At 40.0% G+C, this 23,517-nt stretch overlaps 1 protein-coding gene across 3 annotated transcripts in view; it reads right to left on the bottom strand.

Annotated features, from left to right (window-relative positions):
* Window positions 1-23,517, bottom strand: part of NAXD (NAD(P)HX dehydratase) — a 74,117-nt gene that overhangs the window by 27,733 nt on the left and 22,867 nt on the right. For 2 of the 3 annotated variants that reach the window (XM_083168678.1, XM_083168677.1), the window contains exon 2: window positions 8,121-8,271. In XM_083168678.1, coding sequence (XP_083024804.1) covers window positions 8,121-8,271 — 151 coding nt within the window. Of the gene's footprint in view, window positions 1-8,120; window positions 8,272-11,907; window positions 12,274-13,873; window positions 14,845-23,517 lie in introns of those variants that run through there. The other variant, XM_083168676.1, reaches the window with a different exon arrangement.

The following is a 23,517-nucleotide window of genomic DNA, read 5'->3' as shown; positions in this document are numbered from 1 at the left end:
AGGATGGGATACACCGTATTGAGTTTACTGAAGAGTACGTACCCTTTGATGCTGATAAGCCTGTCCAACAATTTTCTGTCGGATCCTTATATGAGTTGCACTGTCCAAATTTTTGGCAGACACCTAAGTAATAAATTTTTTTTTTTTTAAATTGCGTGTTTTGTCCTATTATTTTTATAATTATAAATCAGGACACTGTTGGAAGTATTTAGAGGGTTTCCCTGTGTATTCCTCTAATTTTATCTATTCTGGGGATCGTTTGAATTTGGAATTATGTGTAAAGGATTCTTTCCATTCCCCTAGTGGTGGGGCAGTCATATGGCACCTATATCAAAGGGCTAAGTACATACATTCTGCAGCATGACATATTTACTGATTTTTTGCTATATTTCATTATGTTCATTTGTTCTTGCTACAAAGCGTTCCCTTTATAGTGCTACCATAATGATACATTTAAATGAGTTATACTTTGACATAAGTTATGCTCTAATACAGAACTCCCATCTGCTGTAGTTATAGTGATACAAGTTATAATTGGACATTTTACAGTTGTCTAAAGGTATGGAAAACTATTCAGATGGAGCTTACAGTGATCCTCTATCATTTCATAAAGTGCCAGATAAATGCAAGGACTTACCAGTGGTGTGTGAATCGCTACCTCCTAGTGTCTGCTTTCAGACTTCTATTGGTCTGAGCTCCATATGAAGCTAGAGATGCCTGACATCACTTCCGGTTCTAATTACGAGTGTTTCCCTTGATATGACCCCTTTATGGTGGTAACTACTTGTTTTGGGAGGGATCTCTATCTGTATGGGGCTTTGCTGAGTGGAGGATTGAGTGTCCCCTGTGTATAAAATCATTTTTAGAGAAGCGGTGCCGTCAGAACGCCGTTTGCGTTCCACGTGCGTTCCACTTCGTCTTTAGCCTGTCTGGGCTTCCTTTCTGTTAGCAGTGACGTGGTTTCCCTTTCCAAGGTGTGAGCTGTATTGGACGCCTGTTTGCGTTCCAAGTGCGTTTCATTTATTGGTGACGCTTGCTTCCTGATTCTGCTAACGTCCCTTCCTGATTCTGCTAACGTCCCTTAGTGATTGTTTGCGTTCCAATTGCGCTCCATTATTAATACTATGGGGTTCCTTATTCTTACGGGGCTGTTCTTTTTATATATGCCTCCTCAGGACTGACAGTTTCTTTTTCACTGGAAGTTTAGCGTGGGATATTTTACACTAATAAAACCTTGCTATTACTCTAACGAAGAGTGATAGACATATGTTTACAGTGTTTTAAGTTCTTTGTTACTCCTCTGAATAGTTTACCATTTACATATTGTGCACTGTTTACAGTAATTTCATATTCGTTACATCAATTTCTTAAATCTGCAGTGTTTAGATGACATTATTATTTCTCCTTTTTGATGAGGAGATACAATACAGTTTGCAAGATACAGTATTTTCATATTCATTATGTAAATTTCTTGAATCTGCAGTGTTTAGATGACATTATTATTTCTCCTTATTGGTGTGGAGATACAATACAGTTTGCAAGATACAGATAAAACCATCATAGAAAGATCTGTTACCATAGTCCCTTCATGCTGTTTGAATGGATCCATAGTTGTTAGGTAGCGTTTTTCTGAATTCTATAGTTATTAACATACATTTTTGGTTATTTTTGTGTATCAAAATGGTGCTCACTAAACAATGAGGTACACCGTGAGCAGTCTGGGTTCCTTTAATAGTTGGGGGATGTGTCTTCATACTTTGTGCCATATTGTGACTTCCTTTAACATGTGCCTTAATTCTATGTTTCGTGCAGTGATGTATTTATACGTCGTGAGTGATTAGATTAGTGAATATGCTTGTATGCACTGAATATGCATAAGCATATTTTTACAATTGTTGGTGACTTCCTCCAGTGGGTGACTTGGTGACTTGAGCATAAAGGCTTCAATTTTAGTGACTTCCTCCAGTGGGTGACTTGGTAGCTTGAGCATAATGCTTCGTGCTGTGTTTAGGTGCTCATTATCTTTGAAGTGAAAGACATCTTTAAGTATATTTTACCAGAGGTGGTTTTGTGACTTTTATAAAGAGAGTGAGTTTTTGTGAGTGATTTTTCATAATGTTTCCCTATAGTTCGTCCTTTGTGTTTATGTCTGAAATGAGTGGGGGGTTAGTTCATATATTAGTGTGATCTATTAGGATTCGTTTACTTCGGTTTGTCTTAGTGAGATGTTTCATTAGGTCGTGATTTTCTGGGGTAGATCAAGCTTGGTTGGTTTGGGGAATTCCGGTTTTAATATCCCATTTTTTGGTGGGGTTTACATTCTTTGCTGATGGATCGTCGTATGGTGCCTTATAGATGACTCATTTCGTCCCTAGGAAGGAGACGATATCTAAATTTTCGTTAAGTCCTATTGGTTGTAGAGCATTCAGGGTATAAATCCAGAAGGTTTCTTTTTTGGATAAGTCTTCATCTCTGTTTCCTCCTCTTGGGTTAATGGTTATGTGTTCTAATATGGTAAAGGTGAAATTGTTTTTGTTGATTGTGGATTCATGTTTTTCATTGAAGTGCCGTGGGAGGCTATGCGAGGTTAATTTGTGTTTGATGTTTCTGATGTGTTCTTGTATCCTTAGTTTGATCTGTCTCTTTGTTTTTCCGATGTATATCATTCCACAGCTGCATGTGATTCTGTAGATTACGTAGGTGGATTTGCATGTGCACGCAACATTTAGTGAATATGATTTTTGTTGTATTTTAGTTTTGAATGTTTCCTTTTCCATATGTTTGCAACAGATGCAGTGTCCGCAGGGTGTGCATCTTCTGTTACTTCCAAGAAAGGTCGTTTGTTTGGGAGGATGTTCTTGTTTCGTTTCTATGGTACTTGGAGCTATCATGCTTTTGAGGTTTTTTGCTCTTCTGAATACCAGATTCGGTTTGGATGGAAGGGTTGGACCCAGAATGTTGTCCTTCTTTAGAATGTCCCAGTGCTTGTTGAGTACTCTTCTGATGAGGTGGTTCTCTTTGTTAAATTGTGTAATGAACGGTCTTTGATGGTATTTTCGGGTCTCTGTAGTGGTTTCGGGTTTCGCTGACAGAAGTTCTTCTCTCGATCTGTGTTTCGCTTTTTGTTTAGCCTCTTCGATTTTCCCCGGATCATATCCTCTTTCAAGAAAACGGCCTGCCAGCATTTCTGCTTGTGTTAAGAAGTCTTCCATGTTCGTACAGTTCCTTCTTAGCCTTGTGAACTGGGCATAGGGGACATCATCTTTCCATCTCGCAAGGTGACAGCTATTGTAAGGGATGAAGCTGTTTGCATCAATCAAGAGATGGAAAGATGATGTCCCCTATGCCCAGTTCACAAGGCTAAGAAGGAACTGTACGAACATGGAAGACTTCTTAACACAAGCAGAAATGCTGGCAGGCCGTTTTCTTGAAAGAGGATATGATCCGGGGAAAATCGAAGAGGCTAAACAAAAAGCGAAACACAGATCGAGAGAAGAACTTCTGTCAGCGAAACCCGAAACCACTACAGAGACCCGAAAATACCATCAAAGACCGTTCATTACACAATTTAACAAAGAGAACCACCTCATCAGAAGAGTACTCAACAAGCACTGGGACATTCTAAAGAAGGACAACATTCTGGGTCCAACCCTTCCATCCAAACCGAATCTGGTATTCAGAAGAGCAAAAAACCTCAAAAGCATGATAGCTCCAAGTACCATAGAAACGAAACAAGAACATCCTCCCAAACAAACGACCTTTCTTGGAAGTAACATCAGATGCACACCCTGCGGACACTGCATCTGTTGCAAACATATGGAAAAGGAAACATTCAAAACTAAAATACAACAAAAATCATATTCACTAAATGTTGCGTGCACATGCAAATCCACCTACGTAATCTACAGAATCACATGCAGCTGTGGAATGATATACATCGGAAAAACAAAGAGACAGATCAAACTAAGGATACAAGAACACATCAGAAACATCAAACACAAATTAACCTCGCATAGCCTCCCACGGCACTTCAATGAAAAACATGAATCCACAATCAACAAAAACAATTTCACCTTTACCATATTAGAACACATAACCATTAACCCAAGAGGAGGAAACAGAGATGAAGACTTATCCAAAAAAGAAACCTTCTGGATTTATACCCTGAATGCTCTACAACCAATAGGACTTAACGAAAATTTAGATATCGTCTCCTTCCTAGGGACGAAATGAGTCATCTATAAGGCACCATACGACGATCCATCAGCAAAGAATGTAAACCCCACCAAAAAATGGGATATTAAAACCGGAATTCCCCAAACCAACCAAGCTTGATCTACCCCAGAAAATCACGACCTAATGAAACATCTCACTAAGACAAACCGAAGTAAACGAATCCTAATAGATCACACTAATATATGAACTAACCCCCCACTCATTTCAGACATAAACACAAAGGACAAACTATAGGGAAACATTATGAAAAATCACTCACAAAAACTCACTCTCTTTATAAAAGTCACAAAACCACCTCTGGTAAAATATACTTAAAGATGTCTTTCACTTCAAAGATAATGAGCACCTAAACACAGCACGAAGCATTATGCTCAAGCTACCAAGTCACCCACTGGAGGAAGTCACTAAAATTGAAGCCTTTATGCTCAAGTCACCAAGTCACCCACTGGAGGAAGTCACCAACAATTGTAAAAATATGCTTATGCATATTCAGTGCATACAAGCATATTCACTAATCTAATCACTCACGACGTATAAATACATCACTGCACGAAACATAGAATTAAGGCACATGTTAAAGGAAGTCACAATATGGCACAAAGTATGAAGACACATCCCCCAACTATTAAAGGAACCCAGACTGCTCACGGTGTACCTCATTGTTTAGTGAGCACCATTTTGATACACAAAAATAACCAAAAATGTATGTTAATAACTATAGAATTCAGAAAAACGCTACCTAACAACTATGGATCCATTCAAACAGCATGAAGGGACTATGGTAACAGATCTTTCTATGATGGTTTTATCTGTATCTTGCAAACTGTATTGTATCTCCACACCAATAAGGAGAAATAATAATGTCATCTAAACACTGCAGATTCAAGAAATTTACATAATGAATATGAAAATACTGTATCTTGCAAACTGTATTGTATCTCCTCATCAAAAAGGAGAAATAATAATGTCATCTAAACACTGCAGATTTAAGAAATTGATGTAACGAATATGAAATTACTGTAAACAGTGCACAATATGTAAATGGTAAACTATTCAGAGGAGTAACAAAGAACTTAAAACACTGTAAACATATGTCTATCACTCTTCGTTAGAGTAATAGCAAGGTTTTATTAGTGTAAAATATCCCACGCTAAACTTCCAGTGAAAAAGAAACTGTCAGTCCTGAGGAGGCATATATAAAAAGAACAGCCCCGTAAGAATAAGGAACCCCATAGTATTAATAATGGAGCGCAATTGGAACGCAAACAATCACTAAGGGACGTTAGCAGAATCAGGAAGGGACGTTAGCAGAATCAGGAAGCAAGCGTCACCAATAAATGAAACGCACTTGGAACGCAAACAGGCGTCCAATACAGCTCACACCTTGGAAAGGGAAACCACGTCACTGCTAACAGGAAGGAAGCCCAGACAGGCTAAAGACGAAGTGGAACGCACGTGGAACGCAAACGGCGTTCTGACGGCACCGCTTCTCTAAAAATGATTTTATACACAGGGGACACTCAATCCTCCACTCAGCAAAGCCCCATACAGATAGAGATCCCTCCCAAAACAAGTAGTTACCACCATAAAGGGGTCATATCAAGGGAAACACTCGTAATTAGAACCGGAAGTGATGTCAGGCATCTCTAGCTTCATATGGAGCTCAGACCAATAGAAGTCTGAAAGCAGACACTGGGAGGTAGCGATTCACACACCACTGGTAAGTCCTTGCATTTATCTGGCACTTTATGAAATGATAGAGGATCACTGTAAGCTCCATCTGAATAGTTTTCCATACCTTTAGACAACTGTAAAATGTCCAATTATAACTTGTATCACTATAACTACAGCAGATGGGAGTTCTGTATTAGAGCATAACTTATGTCAAAGTATAACTCATTTAAATGTATCATTATGGTAGCACTATAAAGGGAACGCTTTGTAGCAAGAACAAATGAACATAATGAAATATAGCAAAAAATCAGTAAATATGTCATGCTGCAGAATGTATGTACTTAGCCCTTTGATATAGGTGCCATATGACTGCCCCACCACTAGGGGAATGGAAAGAATCCTTTACACATAATTCCAAATTCAAACGATCCCCAGAATAGATAAAATTAGAGGAATACACAGGGAAACCCTCTAAATACTTCCAACAGTGTCCTGATTTATAATTATAAAAATAATAGGACAAAACACGCAATTTTTTAAAATGAAAATTTATTACTTAGGTGTCCGCCAAAAATTTGGACAGTGCAACTCATATAAGGATCCGACAGAAAATTGTTGGACAGGCTTATCAGCATCAAAGGGTACGTACTCTTCAGTAAACTCAATACGGTGTATCCCATCCTTGTCCGGTGGGTAACCGTTTAGAAACTATAAATAAATACCTAGAATATGTGTTTATCTAAAATGTAAAATGTATTATTTAGGTGCTCTTCAAAACCCTTGAACAGTGCTATACGTATAAATACTGGACAGATCTCTGTATGACAGACCTGTAAACACCACAGGGTATGTACTCAACAGGAAGTTTAACAGGGTACCTCCTGCCCACCGTAACCTATCCCATACACATGTCCCCCCTCCACCAGACTTTTTATGTTTGTATATGTTTTAAATTTTTAGACGTCGTCCAAGCGTCATAAGAAGTTTTAAAATAATTCAACCTGAGATCTTACATAAAGCTCAGAATTCCGGTATGTAAATAAAACTCAGCATACCACTAAATATTGTACCTTAAAATCAAAAATATTTAAAGGGCTTTCCATATTCTTATAGAGTCTACTACCCCTGAGGAAGCCGTTCGTCGGCGAAACGCGTTGGGTCTCGACTCATTTGGAAATATATGAATTATAATTTTACTATTTTTATGTACAAACTGTCCGATATTGACTATATTATACTTTTTAAATAAAATTTGTTTGCAAATCGCAAATTTGGTATCCACTATTGAATGTCACAGAAAGGTGGAGGTTCTTATATAGCGCTCTCTATATCCAACACACCTACACATCTCCATCCTTTGACCTTCACTAACAGGGAGGTCTTATAGAGTAGCTGCTACAGGTAGCGCATAACGACGGTCTTTTTCTCCCATATATATATATATATATATATATATATATATATATATATATCCATATATACACAGTGGGTTTTCAGCCCGGCACTCCCTGGAATGGGGAAACTTCAGCCTGGGTGCCCTCCAGAGTAACTGGATACTATACGGTGCAAATGCAAGCAGCGGCACTCCCAGGACTTTTCAAAAAAACTTTAATGTGATCCCGACGTTTCGGGGAACTGGGTCCCCGTTTTCAAGGTGTAAAACAAATACTTTTGCGATACAGCACTCTGCAGTGCAGGTGCGGCGCATCTCCAAGCGACGAGACCGGTGATTGCCACACTGAGGGCAAGCCCAGCACCAAGGTAAGCTGCTGGGCTGCCCCCAGCCTCTGTGCACCCCTAGCACAGACATCCATTCGCCTCCTCTCTGGCTCTGCTGCTGTCTGCACAGTACATCAGACAGCAACGGAGGCTGTGTGTGCCCCCACCCAACCGCCATACTGACCGCAGGACGCTGGGGTGGGAGGTTGGACTCCCCCATTGGTGTAAATGGGAGCCAGGTTGAATGACCCAACAAACCCATTTACACTGCCCCACCACCCTGGTCCTCCACGTGGAACACCTTGGTCAGGACCAGAGTAGGATTCGTGGTGGAAACAGACCCGTGTTTTTTTCCCTGTAACCCTTTTATGCTGATCCGGTTTAGGAGGCAAACAAAAGGGTTTTGCCTCAGTATAAAAGGGGCAGTAATGTAAATTATAATACATGTTCATATGCCATTTTGCCAGTGTCACTGATAGGGATGTACTTACTCTTGGCAGCCACCAACAATGCCAATCTTTCCATCCTGTCCTTTGTGCTTTTTAGAAGTAAGCGGGGGAATGACATTCCTCACCAGCTGGAAGATATTCTCCATATCCTTTGATGGGCGTGTTGGACGCAGGGAGAAGGACCTCTCTAAAACTAAATAAGAAAGTTATATTAATATTTTTCAAAAGGCATTTCCAATCATATGCAGACTGAACTGGTTTGTGCCATCACCAAAAGCACTTTTACCTAATGGTGCATACTTAAGAGCTAATTGTGTTTGTTGCTGTGCTTTTTGACAAGTTTTATACCTGTATTATTGCATTTGCAACTGTAAGAGTTAAGACACGCCAGCGCAATCTAAATACCATGCAGATACTGCTTTTTTTTATATACTATATATATTGTGTATACCAGAGGTTCCCAAATATGTTCCTCGAGGCACCCCAAAGGTGCAGGTTTTAAGTATATCCATGGCTTAGCACACAGATGGTTGAATCAAATTGACTGAGGTATTAAGCCACCTGTGGCCAAGCATGGATATACTTAAAACCTGTACTGCTGGGTTGCCTTGTGGACCGCATTTCGTAACCTCCGGTCTTTAGAATAAAGCCTGCACAAGCATATTCCAGGATTTTGGCAGATAGAATATAAAGGAAATATACAATAGCAAAGTACCACTATGAAATAGGTATATAGTGTTAGGAGATCTGAACAGTATACCATGATTACCAGCTACTTTCCCCACCACAGTACAGCAACCAATGTGCCGGCTACTGACACAGGACAGTGGCTAGGCTCCTGCCTATCCTGCTGTGCTAGACTAGGGCTCCTGCCTATCCTGCTGTGCTAGACTAGGGCTCCTGCCTATCCTGCTGTGCTAGACTAGGCTCCTGCATATCCTGCTGTGCTAGACTTAACAACAGGTACAGGAATACTAGAATTCATACAATATGAGCATTTAATAGCATGTGTAAGCACTTGACAGCACTAGTAATTGTAATGGGTATATTAATTTGAACAAATTCAAATTTCCTTCATGCAAGCCATTGCCTGTTCCCTAAATGCCTACAGTTGTAATAAGTGTCTATGGGGTAAGTGTCAGGGCCAACAGGAAACCTTGCCTATATTTGTATGACCACAACTTATTTTTGCCACAATATATTTAGATTTTCAAATCACCTCCAGAGGCAATATTTTACTTTCCCTGATATCACTTAATGATTGGAAAATGTAAAGTGGATCATTAAAGTAGTGAAGAGCCGGGTTCATTCTGACTAGGGAAGATCATCTTGAAAGGTACTAGGAAAAACACTCCACAAGACTATTTACACCAGAATTCAGTTGCTACTCTGCTCACTCAATCGGGGCACAAGACAGGATTCAGTGCAGGCAAGATATGGGAAGGCTACAAAATGCATCTTACCCATCACCACAGAAGATGTGCATGAAAGGCATTGGGAAGCTTCCCCATACATCATCTCCGCCATAATTCTTGATGTGCCACTCCTGTGCCAGGTCCGGCCCCATAAGGTTAATTTCTAATAACAAACGTACACTAACTGATGAATGAGTTGGTTATATACAGTACATGAATAACTGATTCAGGCCTCTGCTCATTAGTAGAATAACCAATATGACAAAGCATCTCTAGAAGTAAATAGATTACTCCGTTACTGCAGTAATACAAGTGCTCCTGCTGTTCAACTACAAAGATCCCACAACCAAAAAAGCCTCTGCACATCATTTTGAAGTCCACTAATCTTTGTTCTTTCAGGTGGTCTATTTCACTATATGGTCCATGCTTTCCTGTGTCTGTTAATGCTGATGCCCAAGTATACAAAGTTTTTCTGTCTTTTAATGATTAGTGCCACTGAAAACCACTAACATGTCCTACCAGTAAAATTTTGTCACAACTACCTGACTGGTCTTTTCCCTATAAGAAATTATATAGGGCAGAACCCAGGAAGATGGCCACCTTCTCTTTGCTGACTCTGTATTGCCCAATAATAATCCATATCTTAAGTTATTATTATGGAGCACTAGCTAGGGCGGTGGCTGCGCTGCACTTCAGGACTCTTCTCTTCATAGTTGTCTTTCTGCTACTTTGATAAAGGGACCAGGAAGAGTTATTAGTCACATGACAACATCATCACAAGACAAAACGGTCTTTCAGTTTCCTCCAGACTGAGAAAAGCATAGGGGTATATATTCAATGCAGGTGGTGATCCCCTGATGGTGAGCAGTGCCGATAGCTCACCGTCAAAGTATTCAACGGCCTCCCCTTCACTCGCTGTTTCCACCTCGCCTGTTCCCTGAGGCGAGGTGGAAACAGCAAGTATGGCCATTAAAACAGTGTGGCTCCCCACAAAATCACAGCATTTGCGGCTAATCTAGCCATTTAAGGGCATTTTGATGGAACACTGAATACGGTGAAGAGGGGTCGGATGGCTCGCCAAAAAAAAAAAAGCCATCCTTGCCATGCAAAGACACCCCCCCCCCCCCCCCCGACGACGGCGTGGAATGTACCCAATAGAGGCTCAGCCACTCCACGCTTAGTTAAATAAAAAATTAGTAGAGAAAAGAGCTATTGTGCCCTTCAAAATATGGTATATGACTGACTCGGATGATATAGAATGTTTATAGTTTAGTGAACTTGTTAAATAAAACATTCTTCTAAATCTGTGATCAAATGTAGATCTGGCATTTTCTCTCTCATTTTTCCTATCCTCTTTTGAAAGAAAATCACCTACACACATTTGGTTTTAAAAATAAAATCAATTTGAATAGTTTATTGAAATTTTGAAGTTGCCTGGTATGATATTTCCATATTTTATAGTCTGCTGATTGTTATGTCATTACAAATTCAGTATTTATATACATGGAGATTTTCTGAAGACCTAAAAAGCATTTTCTTTTTTTCCCTCTATATAACATTTTTATCCTTTGGAATTAGACAATCCTTACTCCCTACCTAGTGTGCAGCCACAACACTTTGTGAAGATGGGAGGCCAGCATGTTGTTTACAGGGTCCCAAAATGTCTCTTGGTGGCTCTAATAATACTTTGTACTGGGCCACTAGTATCTATAGGTTCTACTTTTCAACAACAATATTTGTTAGCTTATTTAAACATATAATATGGTCCGTTAGGGGAGATTTAACCCTGTCCCACACAATGAACCATATGCGTAACATGACAAGAACAACATCTAAAAAGGACAAAAGTTTTACAATTCCAGTCTTCCGTTGGCATGTAACTTCCATAAATATGGTCTCTACCCTTTGACAGGGCAAAAAAAAAGAAAACACACGGATGGGAGCGTACTCTGTAAAAATAAATTAAAATATTAATTTAATATGCTTTATCTAATAACTGAATTGCAATGCTACTATTATTGGGCAGCAGCGCACATGGGAGGGGGGGGGGGTCTGAGTACCCAGAATACCTGACAGAGCAGTGAGGCTGGGTGTGATATTACTAAGCATGTGTGTAATGTATTGTAACATACTTTCTGTACACTATATTCATATTTATTATACAAAAATCCTGCTTTTGCCAGTTATTGCTACATTTACACCGATAAAATCTAAATAAAACCCAATCCCAACTTAAATCTTAGAAAGATGAACACTGTCTGGTTACTGACCGGAAAAACCTTACATAAAATAATAATATAAAAAGTTAGGACTTATCCAATGCACTAAAGCTACACGATTAGCGAGAACAAAATGCAGGTAAAGGTTTTTATTTTATACAGGTGTCTAACTGCTGGGACTTTGATCGGTTATACCTATTGGAGGAGAAAATGATGTAGCCGTATTAAAGTGCAATGTATCTGCATACGTTCTGACGTTTCCTCTGATGGGGCTGCTCACACGGCCCGGCACAGCCATCTGAGAAGTGGAGGATATGTTATTAAGCATTTGTCCCAGCATTTGCAACATCTGTATCTCACGGCTATGTTCAGCCTCTCGACGTTTATCCTCAATGTGTAACCGCTGTTCTTCATATCTGTAAAACTTGTCTTCAGCATCTGCGCTCTGCTGCAAGAAGCGATCCATCATTCTATCCAAAGTCAAACTTGAGTGTCGCTTCTTAGACTTTTTGAGCAGAGGTACCTGAGATGAGCTTGCCTTTGCATGAATAGGTTTATAACCTGAGACGGAAAGCAAGTTAGATGCTGGTTATTTGTACATTTACAGTTTGAATGTATTTACTAAAAAAAAAAAAAAAAAGAGACAAAAAAATTGTATGAAAACTTTTTTAGATTATGGATTTTATATGGATTATTAAACCACATAAAATGAAGTCATAAACTTGTGATCAATATCCTGTTACAGAAACTGATCAACATTGATCAGTAGATGAAGGACTTTAAGCAGTACCCATAATCTCCCATAAATTATCTGGGGATCAAGCTTTTAGCCATGCAGCTCGGACTGTATAGAACTCACTTCCCCGCAAAGTTTGAGAGGCCCCCACTCTAGAATACTTTAAAAACAGACTCAAGACTTTCTTGTTTACTCAAACATCTCCGGAATTCCCTTAAGTATCATTTATGACAAGCTTTTCCGTACTTCATTGTTCCTGGACTGTATTAAATTTATTCTGTTAAGACCTTAAGTCCTATTGGAGAAAGAGCTATTATTACTACTTATTATTATTATTTCTTCTTCTTCTAAGTAGGTATTCCAAGAATACAAAATAGGGTCAGATTTAATATTGTTACCACTGGTTATGAAATTATTAGTGCTCCCAGCTAGGGATAGGCATTGGAAGCCCACTATCAAATGGTGGCTGGGCATCCGCCATGAAATCTTTTCGATGCAAGAGTAACGGACCATCACATCAAAAGAATTTGATAGAAAATTTCAATTTTTGGGGGGCTCATACTCAAACACCTGCAGCGTGGTTGGCTGGGGATGGAACAGGGGATGGGGACCATCACAACATCATCCAATGTTTACCATTTTATGGCAGCAAACATCGGAAAGCTGCCATCGAATGGTAAAAACACTACGATCAGAACAAAAACATTGTTAGAACCATCACTGTGTGCTGTCTATCCCTACTCTTGACTAATTTTTCAGACACATGACACGAGCTGATTGGCTGGAGCACCATTTATCATTCATAAATAGAGGTAAAAGAATATCACTTGTAAAATTTTTCCTATATGTTATCATTTGTTTGTTTGGCAGTTTCAGATATAGGGGCCCATTTATGCCTAATTCCCTGAAAACAAACATTGTCCAGGGTTGTCCACAAATATTAAGTATCTCCCGAATGTATCTAGGAGGGACAGCAGCAAGAATCTCCTATACCTGCCTTGCCGGGAGCCACATTCTACAAGTGTCTATGGGGGATGCAATGCTGCCCAATCTGGGGCAAAATCGCATCAGCTCCCACCCACCATTCTGAGATAGCAGTAACCCATTGTAGCCTATGGGCTACTTAACGTACTGCCGGTGCCCCCTAGCTGCCAGTGCGCAGTTATGGACTCCTTTGGGAGCTCCTTTCCCTGCCCCCACTTAAATTTGCATATTAGGATTGCAAAATGCATGGCGATCCTGGGTGGTAGACCCTGCCCAAACCGCATTGTATATGTGATCCCATAATAAATGGGGCCTCAGATTGTTCAGTTCCCTTTCAATTTTTCAAGACTACTGGGTACTATGCTAAAAATGCTCCATCCCTGGCACAGTATGGGGGGATTAGCTGTAGTACTGAGAGTGTGCCCAGCGAGAAGTACTCACCATCGTTAGGTGGCAGCGGTATGGCGAAGCTGGGCCCATCCTCTACCTTTATGGGGTGCTCGGTGTAGCAGGACGACCCTTCCCCGGAGTCCTCAGTGAAGTTATCCTGGGAGGACTCAGGGCCCCCTCCCCCTGAGCCCGGTGGCTCCTCCTCGTCCTCTAACTCCTCGTCCTCCTCCTCCTGCACCAGCACCCGCTGCTCCGCATGCAGCTCCTCCCGGCTAGGCGGCTCCGGGCGGAGGAGCAGGATCCCGGGGGGCTCGGGCAGGTGGCCGAAGGGATGTTCCACACTGGAGGCCGGGGCGGGCCGGCTGTTGAGGATCCGATCCATCTCGTCATAGTAGCGGCAGATCTTGCGAGCGTGGCCGTTCTTCTTGAAGCCCTCCCGGGCCTGGTAGTACTGGCGCTTCAGGCCCTTGATGCGGATGCGGCACTGCTCTGGGGTGCGCTCGAAACCCAGCTCGCTCAGGCGACCGGCTACGTCCCGGTACACATGGCTGTTCCGGAAATTACCGTCCAGGGCGGACTGCACGTCTGCCTCCCCCCAGATGTTCAGCAGGGCCCGGGTCTCCATGTCCGACCACAGGAAGCCCCGGGTGTTGGTGATCAGCCGCCGCATGCACACCGACATCCCGCCGCACCGGGCACGGCCACGGGACCGAGAAGGCAGGGTGGCAGCGCGCTGATCGCGGGGGTGTGCGGACAGAGCCCGGATGCTGCGGGTGATGCTGTCACTCATTCACTGGAGGCAGCTGCAGCAGTATCCCGGCTCCGAGCAGCGGACACATAGCCGGCGCACACAGCGCGTCAGCAGCACGGCGCACACACACATTGCAACGGTCACACAGCAGCAGGCACTATGCAGCACCGTGACCGCACTAGTAGCAGCAGCAGCAGTCGCCTCACACTACACGGCTAGCATGCCATCCCATGCTGCTAGCGCTGTCACTTGTCAATAAAGTTTCCAGGAGTCAAAACAATGTAACTGGGTAAACAACAACAAAATCACGAGTGCGTGACGTCGTGGCGCAATCTGCGCCTGTGCTGCGTTTACGCAATAACAAAGCGTGCCCCGGTCACTCCCAGTGCCGTATATACTGTAGGTAGTGTCTAGATCCCATGCAGTTTAGGTAATTTTCCCATCATGCCCTGGGTCCACGTATACCTGGAGGGGGAATATAAATCTGTGGCGAGCGAAGCGAGCCACCGTGCCCGAAGCGTGCGAGCGTAGCGAGCCCGCGAGGGTCCAATGCTGCAAAAATAAAACAAAATTAACGACACCTACATGAATTAGCTAGAAAGTGGGGATGGGGGAATTGGATTAGGGATTTTCCGCACTCTATATGATCCCCTGTGTAACACTTATTTTTGGGGATTCCAAAGTTGTCGCCTTATTGTAGCGGCGCGGGTGCTATCCAGGCAAATATCACATAAGGTACATAGCAAAAGAAGAAAAAAGGTTTTGCTCTGTGGATGCACACCATGTAATTATGAATAATCTAACACACTTTAAAACTTTAATCTTTATTTGAACATTATTAAAACAATTTCCTCAAATCCTGTGTCCACTCACTTGGGCGGATTTACAGGAAAAAATGCTCCCTCTAGCGGTGAAATTTTTGGAGAACTTAGAAGTTCACATACATTTGACATACAACATGCAACATTAATTGAGTGCTTGTAGCACTTGTGCTTTAGAAAAGAAAGGAGTTCGTGCTTAATAGATTAAAATAGGCAGGGTAGCAGGGGATGGGAAATGTTTTGTGTGTAGGTGTTGATCTGAAAATGATTTTATTTTTTACTTTCTTTTTGTCTCAGATCTATATATTTCTTCAACACTCTTTATCATAAAGATAGGTGGCTCCTACTTCCTCCTCTATATTCATCAATCTCACTGCAGCCATAAATTTCATGTACTTTGTACCTCAATTGGTTTTATACACTATATCAGTGTGATCAGACATAAGAGAAGGGCTTATGTCGCCATCTTGTGGCTACTTTAGAAATTTGCTCAAGTTTAATTCCCTACTGCAGTATTAAGTATATATTGGTGAAAAGAAAGGGGCTTATGTCGCCATCTTGTGGCTACTGTGGAAATTGCCCAGATTTATTACTCTACTGCAGTATTAAGCATATACTGATAAGGTAGATATATTTCAAATAGTGCCTCTCTTGTTCTATACTCTCTGCAGCCTTCTCACTAGGTCTGCAGTATTTTAGAGTTGAGACAGCACTAACTAGATTAAGGCCACCATACTACACATAACAATCATTTTAAATTTACAAGTATTATACACCAAACATCCCTACTCCCTGCCTAACATATTCTCAACAGCTGTTTCACAAATGCTTCATCAGGAGAACAAGCCGTTTGTCCTTCTGGGTCTATATATATACCCTATTGATGTCCGTCCATTAACCAATCATTAGCATTCGTTTGGTCACATGTAGATTATAGCCCAATCATTGCGGTTCTCTGCTGCCCTTACTGTGAGTGTATTTCACTCATCTTTACTAATCCGGAGTTGCGCGGCGTGCGCGTGACGTCATGCGTTCCGTCACGTGACCCCGCTCCTCCAATCACAGCGCTCTCTTTCCGAGACCCGGAAGTCTATGCTCCCTGCTGCAGCCCCGGAATCTGTATTATACAGGATCATTTATTTTGAAAGGCAGTATTTGCCGTCTTGTAGTGTTGCATATGAACTGTAATTTCATTGTCTGGCTCACGATCTATGCGGGTACTTTTAGTATTATCATCATTATTTGAAAATTTTGTCTTAGTGCTTACTGCGGTGTTTATTATTAATTTATGCACAACCCTCCCTGTTCCCCTGCATCTGGATAAATTATAGTATCCCTTTCTGATTATATATCAAAGGTCTTTTTATATATAAAGCATATCTATGTTTTAATGCATATTTGAGTATTCTAGGTATGCTTTACATATTATTATATTAGTTGTCCAATATTGCAGTTATTTTCTCAGGTTTTTATACTTAGTTTTCATCCCAAGTTATTAATAATACAGGTTCTTTTCCTCAGTATGGCTAATATTATATTGCTCTTCAGTATATGTTTGGCATTTACCTATATTACTATAATTACAAAGAGGCTTTTTACCATCTATATTTACTCATATTTAGAGTAACATATTAATATTTTACCTACTCAGATCTAAAAAATTGTCAATGTTGTGGTTTAGTGCCCCATTGTGTTTATCTCATCTTACAATCATTGGGAATATATATTCATTAAATTTGCATTGAATTATATTAATCACTTGTATGAAAATCTGTATTTTCCCATATTTAATGGGCTCAGGGGTATATATTTTCATCCTTTAATGAGGATATTTGGAGAATATTTATTAGTTGTTATCCATTGTATCCATCTCTGGTTATTTGATAGGTTGATTTCATTTATCATTTTAAACATTCTTAGAAATATTGTTTATTGTCTTCCGGCCACATTTCATCCTTCCTCTTTATTTATCGATCACACATCTCTCATGTGAATTATTTATGTGCTGTTTGGTGACTTTATACTGTTGCCAAGTGTAAAAATTGTGAATAGATACTTTAAGTGATTGGCATTAAAATATGCCCTCTCTTATGTTTAATCTAAGTGCTTATTCTTTTTATTTTATATAAAAAACGGGGATTAGGGTTGAAAAACAGGTGAGTAAACGTAAAGCGTGCTGAAAATATACTGTGATGGGTGAATGTGAAAACAAAAAACAGGAACCATCCCTCTCTAGGTATTGTGCAGCGGAAAACTAATATGTGTGTCTTTATACTGTTTTATAAAGTATCGGTTGTGGATTATTAATATACATTAATTTTTATTGATGTTCCATTATTTCTGAGTACTTCTCCTTTATTGTTGTTCTATCTTAGCCATTATTGAGGGTTTTTCAATCGTTTTTGTATCTTTGAAATACTAATTTCCTCTTTTCCTTTTTTTATATATAAGGGTTCACCCCACTAGGATCACGGGTGAGAGGGAGCATCTCCCCGAAGGGCCTCTACTCCTTCCAAGGTAAGTATCATTTTGTTGAGCCTTAGAGTCCTCCAGAATCCATTCACTTCCCAGCCCCTTGCAAATATTTTGATCTTTGAAGGATGCATTGTTATATTCCTCTTGGGTGTTTGTGGAGGGTGGATTTGTGTTTGCAGGTTTAGGTTAAAATTATCTTATTACTAAAAGTATGATGTAGGGTCCGCTTTCAAATCGTGATGTTTCTATATATTGATTTTTTTGCAACACTACAAGAACGGCAGATAACTGTTTGTTTCATTCAATCCTTTCGGATATAGGCAGTCCATTAGGTAGATAGCTTTTGTTTCCAGTTTGAGTAATTCTTGATTCGCATCGCCACCTCTTATTCCAAGGCTTAGATGTTTCATCCCAAATGCTTCCAGACCTTTGGGGTCGCTGTTATGATATTTCAGGAAATGTTTTGCCACTGGGCTAAGTTGTTTGAAATTTTCTTGATCTTTTTTGGAATTTCTGATGGTACCCACATGTTCAAGAATTCTAATTTTCATGGCTCTGATCGTCTTGCCTATATACATTTTGCCACATGGGCATGTCAGGTTGTAGATCACCCCAATGCTGTTACATGTGATGTATTCCGATATGATCCACTTTTTATTAAATTTGTCTGTATAATTTGTGGTAGGTTTCATATATCTGCAGGCCTTACATTTACCGCAGCCATATGATCCTAATATTTTGGGTTTCACTTTCGGTTCTTCCAGGTGGCTATGGACTAGCCTATCTTTTATATTCTTGGACCTGCGCCAGCTTATTTGGACTTTGTCAGGAAGGATCTGCAGTAGGTCATTATCAGTTTGGAGGACATGCCAGTGTTTGTTAAGGATGTTCTTTATTTCTCTCCAGTTCTGGTTGTATGTACCTATAAACCTCACGGGTTCTTCATTTTTATCTCTAATCTTGGGAGAGAGTAATGACTCACGTGGGGTCTTTTGTACCGCTTTTACCGACTGTTTAATAAGTCTTCTACTGTACCCTCTTTCTATCAGGCGTCCTGTTAGTTCTTTTTGTCTGGTTTGGAAGAATTCTTCTGTTGAGCAGTTCCTTTTCATTCTTGTTAGTTCTCCTTTTGGTATGGCTTTTATAGTTGCTGGCACATGTGCGCTGGAGGCATGTAGAATACTGTTTGTTGCAGTTTCCTTTCTGAATACATCCGTTTGGATGTTTCCTTCCTCATCTATATGGATACTCAGATCAAGAAAGTTTATTTCAGTCTGACTTGCTTCACATGTGAGTTTCAGGTTGAGACTGTTGTTATTTAGTCTCAGAATGAATTCGTCTAGTTCTTTTTTACTTCCTTCCCATAGGAGCAAGATATCATCAATGTATCTCAGGAATAATAAAACATTATCCGTATAGTACTCATTCTCCTCATGGAAGACCACCTCCCTCTCCCACCACCCCAGGTAGAGGCCCGCATATGTGGGCGCACATGCTGTCCCCATAGCGGTGCCTCTCACCTGAAGGTAGTGGGAGCCGTTACAGGTGAAAAAATTTTTTGTCAGTATGAATCTGAGAGAATCCAGAAGAAATATGTTATGTTCCTGGTTTTGATTCATGTCAAGGAAGAATTTGATCGCCTCCACTCCTTTTTCGTGATTAATACTCGTATAGAGGCTTTCAACGTCACATGTGACGAGCCATGTTCCTGCTGCTACTGTTAAATTCTCCAATTTTTTCAGAACGTCCATAGTATCCCTCAAATAAGAAGGCAGCGTAATCACATATTGGCGTAGGTATTGATCCACGTATGTGCTTAAATTCTCGGTAAGACTCCCTATACCCGATAGTATAGGTCTTCCCGGTGGCACTTGGCTGTTTTTGTGTATTTTTGGGAGTAAATACAATGTTGGTGTTTTGGGTTTTTCTGTTTTTAAAAATTCAAAGTCACCCTTGCTGATTACATTATTATTGAGGGCCTGTCCTATCATTTCCATATACTCATTGGTGAATTTGGAGCTCGGGTTAAAGGTGAGTTTTTTATAACATTTAACATCAGCTAACTGTCGATTTAATTCTCTGATGTACATCTCCCGTGGCCATAGGACTACGTTGCCCCCTTTATCTGATGGTTTTATCAGCGTGTCATCCCATCGGGACATTTCTTTTAGGGCTTCTCTCTCCCTTAGTGTTAGGTTTGATTCCTTTGGTTGTTTTGAGGATACTAATTTGTCTAGGTCTTTAGACACTAGGTTCTGAAAAATCTGCACCGCTGGGCATATCTTTGGATCCGGCATGAAGGTTGATTTCTTCTTAACTTTGTTTTTATCATAGGGCTCATTGGGGAGTCCGGGTTCAGTTTCACTTTCTATCCAGAGTTCTTCCAATATTAGGAGTGCCGCCTTATCTGCTTCACTTAATTCTGTAATTTGCAGCGTGTCATCCAACTCATATCTAGAACTCCAAGAAGGCCGTGGGTTCTGGGCTGAGATGTTACCTATCTCTGTATTCAGTATTGAGGGGTTCTGAACATTATTTGCTCTATTTTGTGATAAAGTAGTCTGTGATGTTAAACCTTGTTCCTGGTTGATTTTATTTTGGTTTACAAAGAATTTTTTTAAGAGTATCTTTCTAGTAAAAAGATTCAAATCCTTTTCCAGATTAAATCTGTCTGGTGTTTCTGTTGGGGAGAATGATAACCCCCTCTTTAAAACAGACTCTTGATCCTCGGTTAGGGTTTTTCCCGTTAAGTTTATTATCTTTAAAGAGTCTGTTACTATTGAAGATGTTAATTTTGTTCCTTGAACCTCCTCCTTTCTCTCTGTTCTTCCCTCCATTCTGGAGAGCTTCTTTTTCTCCTTATTCCCTTTCCCCCTCCTTGTTTTCCTCCTTGGTCTCTGTATTCTCTGTGACCTCGCCCTAAAAAAGTTTGCCTTTGGGACTGTGTATATGATTCATTTTCAGAGGATTCTACTTCTGAGGTCGAATAATTAGAAGTATTTGTATTTTTTGGTAATGTCGAACGTGTCGATCTAGAATTCCATTTGAAGACTTTGTCTGTTGCAAAATCTACTTTATCCCTCTGAAATTTTCTGCGCTTTCTTTCTATAATTTCCTTTTCATAGTCCTCTATCTCTTGTTTATATTTGTTGTATCTTGTTTGGAAGGACTCTAATGATTCAACATTTTTCAATTTTTCCCCTAACCTGGAGATTTCTTGTGAGAGATCATTCAGGATAATTTCATCATGTTTTATCAATATTTTTATTAATTCTTTAGAGCACTGGATCAACACATTCTCCCAGTTCTTTTTTAGCTCCTCATTTGCCAGGGCATAGGCTGGGAAGACCCTTGGACGTAGGCCTCTAGGGACCAGATTTTGTCTTAGATAATTTTCACAAGTTGTCTTATTCCATAAGGTTTTACTTTGCTTCATTAAGGATGTTTTTAATGAAAACAGGTCCTCTGACCAGCTTGTTGTTGAAGAGTCTATACCTTCGAGGTTATTGGCAAATATTGAATCAATATCATTCCTCAATTTATCCTTTCTATTTTCTAAATCTTTGGCCAGGTTAAAGTTAGACATCATTAGGGATTCGCGGCTTGCGTATATTTCTTTCAATGTTTTTTTTATTTGAAGTAAAGAAAAAAAGATTTTGTTATGTTGGTAGGTGCTGGGTTTCCCTAGAGACTGTGTGTCACACAGTAATTATATCTGCTAGAAAGTGGGGATGGGGGAATTGGATTAGGGATTTTCCGCACTCTATATGATCCCCTGTGTAACACTTATTTTTGGGGATTCCAAAGTTGTCGCCTTATTGTAGCGGCGCGGGTGCTATCCAGGCAAATATCACATAAGGTACATAGCAAAAGAAGAAAAAAGGTTTTGCTCTGTGGATGCACACCATGTAATTATGAATAATCTAACACACTTTAAAACTTTAATCTTTATTTGAACATTATTAAAACAATTTCCTCAAATCCTGTGTCCACTCACTTGGGCGGATTTACAGGAAAAAATGCTCCCTCTAGCGGTGAAATTTTTGGAGAACTTAGAAGTTCACATACATTTGACATACAACATGCAACATTAATTGAGTGCTTGTAGCACTTGTGCTTTAGAAAAGAAAGGAGTTCGTGCTTAATAGATTAAAATAGGCAGGGTAGCAGGGGATGGGAAATGTTTTGTGTGTAGGTGTTGATCTGAAAATGATTTTATTTTTTACTTTCTTTTTGTCTCAGATCTATATATTTCTTCAACACTCTTTATCATAAAGATAGGTGGCTCCTACTTCCTCCTCTATATTCATCAATCTCACTGCAGCCATAAATTTCATGTACTTTGTACCTCAATTGGTTTTATACACTATATCAGTGTGATCAGACATAAGAGAAGGGCTTATGTCGCCATCTTGTGGCTACTTTAGAAATTTGCTCAAGTTTAATTCCCTACTGCAGTATTAAGTATATATTGGTGAAAAGAAAGGGGCTTATGTCGCCATCTTGTGGCTACTGTGGAAATTGCCCAGATTTATTACTCTACTGCAGTATTAAGCATATACTGATAAGGTAGATATATTTCAAATAGTGCCTCTCTTGTTCTATACTCTCTGCAGCCTTCTCACTAGGTCTGCAGTATTTTAGAGTTGAGACAGCACTAACTAGATTAAGGCCACCATACTACACATAACAATCATTTTAAATTTACAAGTATTATACACCAAACATCCCTACTCCCTGCCTAACATATTCTCAACAGCTGTTTCACAAATGCTTCATCAGGAGAACAAGCCGTTTGTCCTTCTGGGTCTATATATATACCCTATTGATGTCCGTCCATTAACCAATCATTAGCATTCGTTTGGTCACATGTAGATTATAGCCCAATCATTGCGGTTCTCTGCTGCCCTTACTGTGAGTGTATTTCACTCATCTTTACTAATCCGGAGTTGCGCGGCGTGCGCGTGACGTCATGCGTTCCGTCACGTGACCCCGCTCCTCCAATCACAGCGCTCTCTTTCCGAGACCCGGAAGTCTATGCTCCCTGCTGCAGCCCCGGAATCTGTATTATACAGGATCATTTATTTTGAAAGGCAGTATTTGCCGTCTTGTAGTGTTGCATATGAACTGTAATTTCATTGTCTGGCTCACGATCTATGCGGGTACTTTTAGTATTATCATCATTATTTGAAAATTTTGTCTTAGTGCTTACTGCGGTGTTTATTATTAATTTATGCACAACCCTCCCTGTTCCCCTGCATCTGGATAAATTATAGTATCCCTTTCTGATTATATATCAAAGGTCTTTTTATATATAAAGCATATCTATGTTTTAATGCATATTTGAGTATTCTAGGTATGCTTTACATATTATTATATTAGTTGTCCAATATTGCAGTTATTTTCTCAGGTTTTTATACTTAGTTTTCATCCCAAGTTATTAATAATACAGGTTCTTTTCCTCAGTATGGCTAATATTATATTGCTCTTCAGTATATGTTTGGCATTTACCTATATTACTATAATTACAAAGAGGCTTTTTACCATCTATATTTACTCATATTTAGAGTAACATATTAATATTTTACCTACTCAGATCTAAAAAATTGTCAATGTTGTGGTTTAGTGCCCCATTGTGTTTATCTCAT

Source organism: Crinia signifera, chromosome 2 (genome assembly GCF_055691185.1).
Source record: "Crinia signifera chromosome 2, ASM5569118v1, whole genome shotgun sequence".
NCBI classification, from domain to species: domain Eukaryota; kingdom Metazoa; phylum Chordata; class Amphibia; order Anura; family Myobatrachidae; genus Crinia; species Crinia signifera.
The sequence above is the reverse complement of the archived record's forward strand: the minus strand, read 5'-3'. Positions and strand labels throughout refer to the sequence as shown.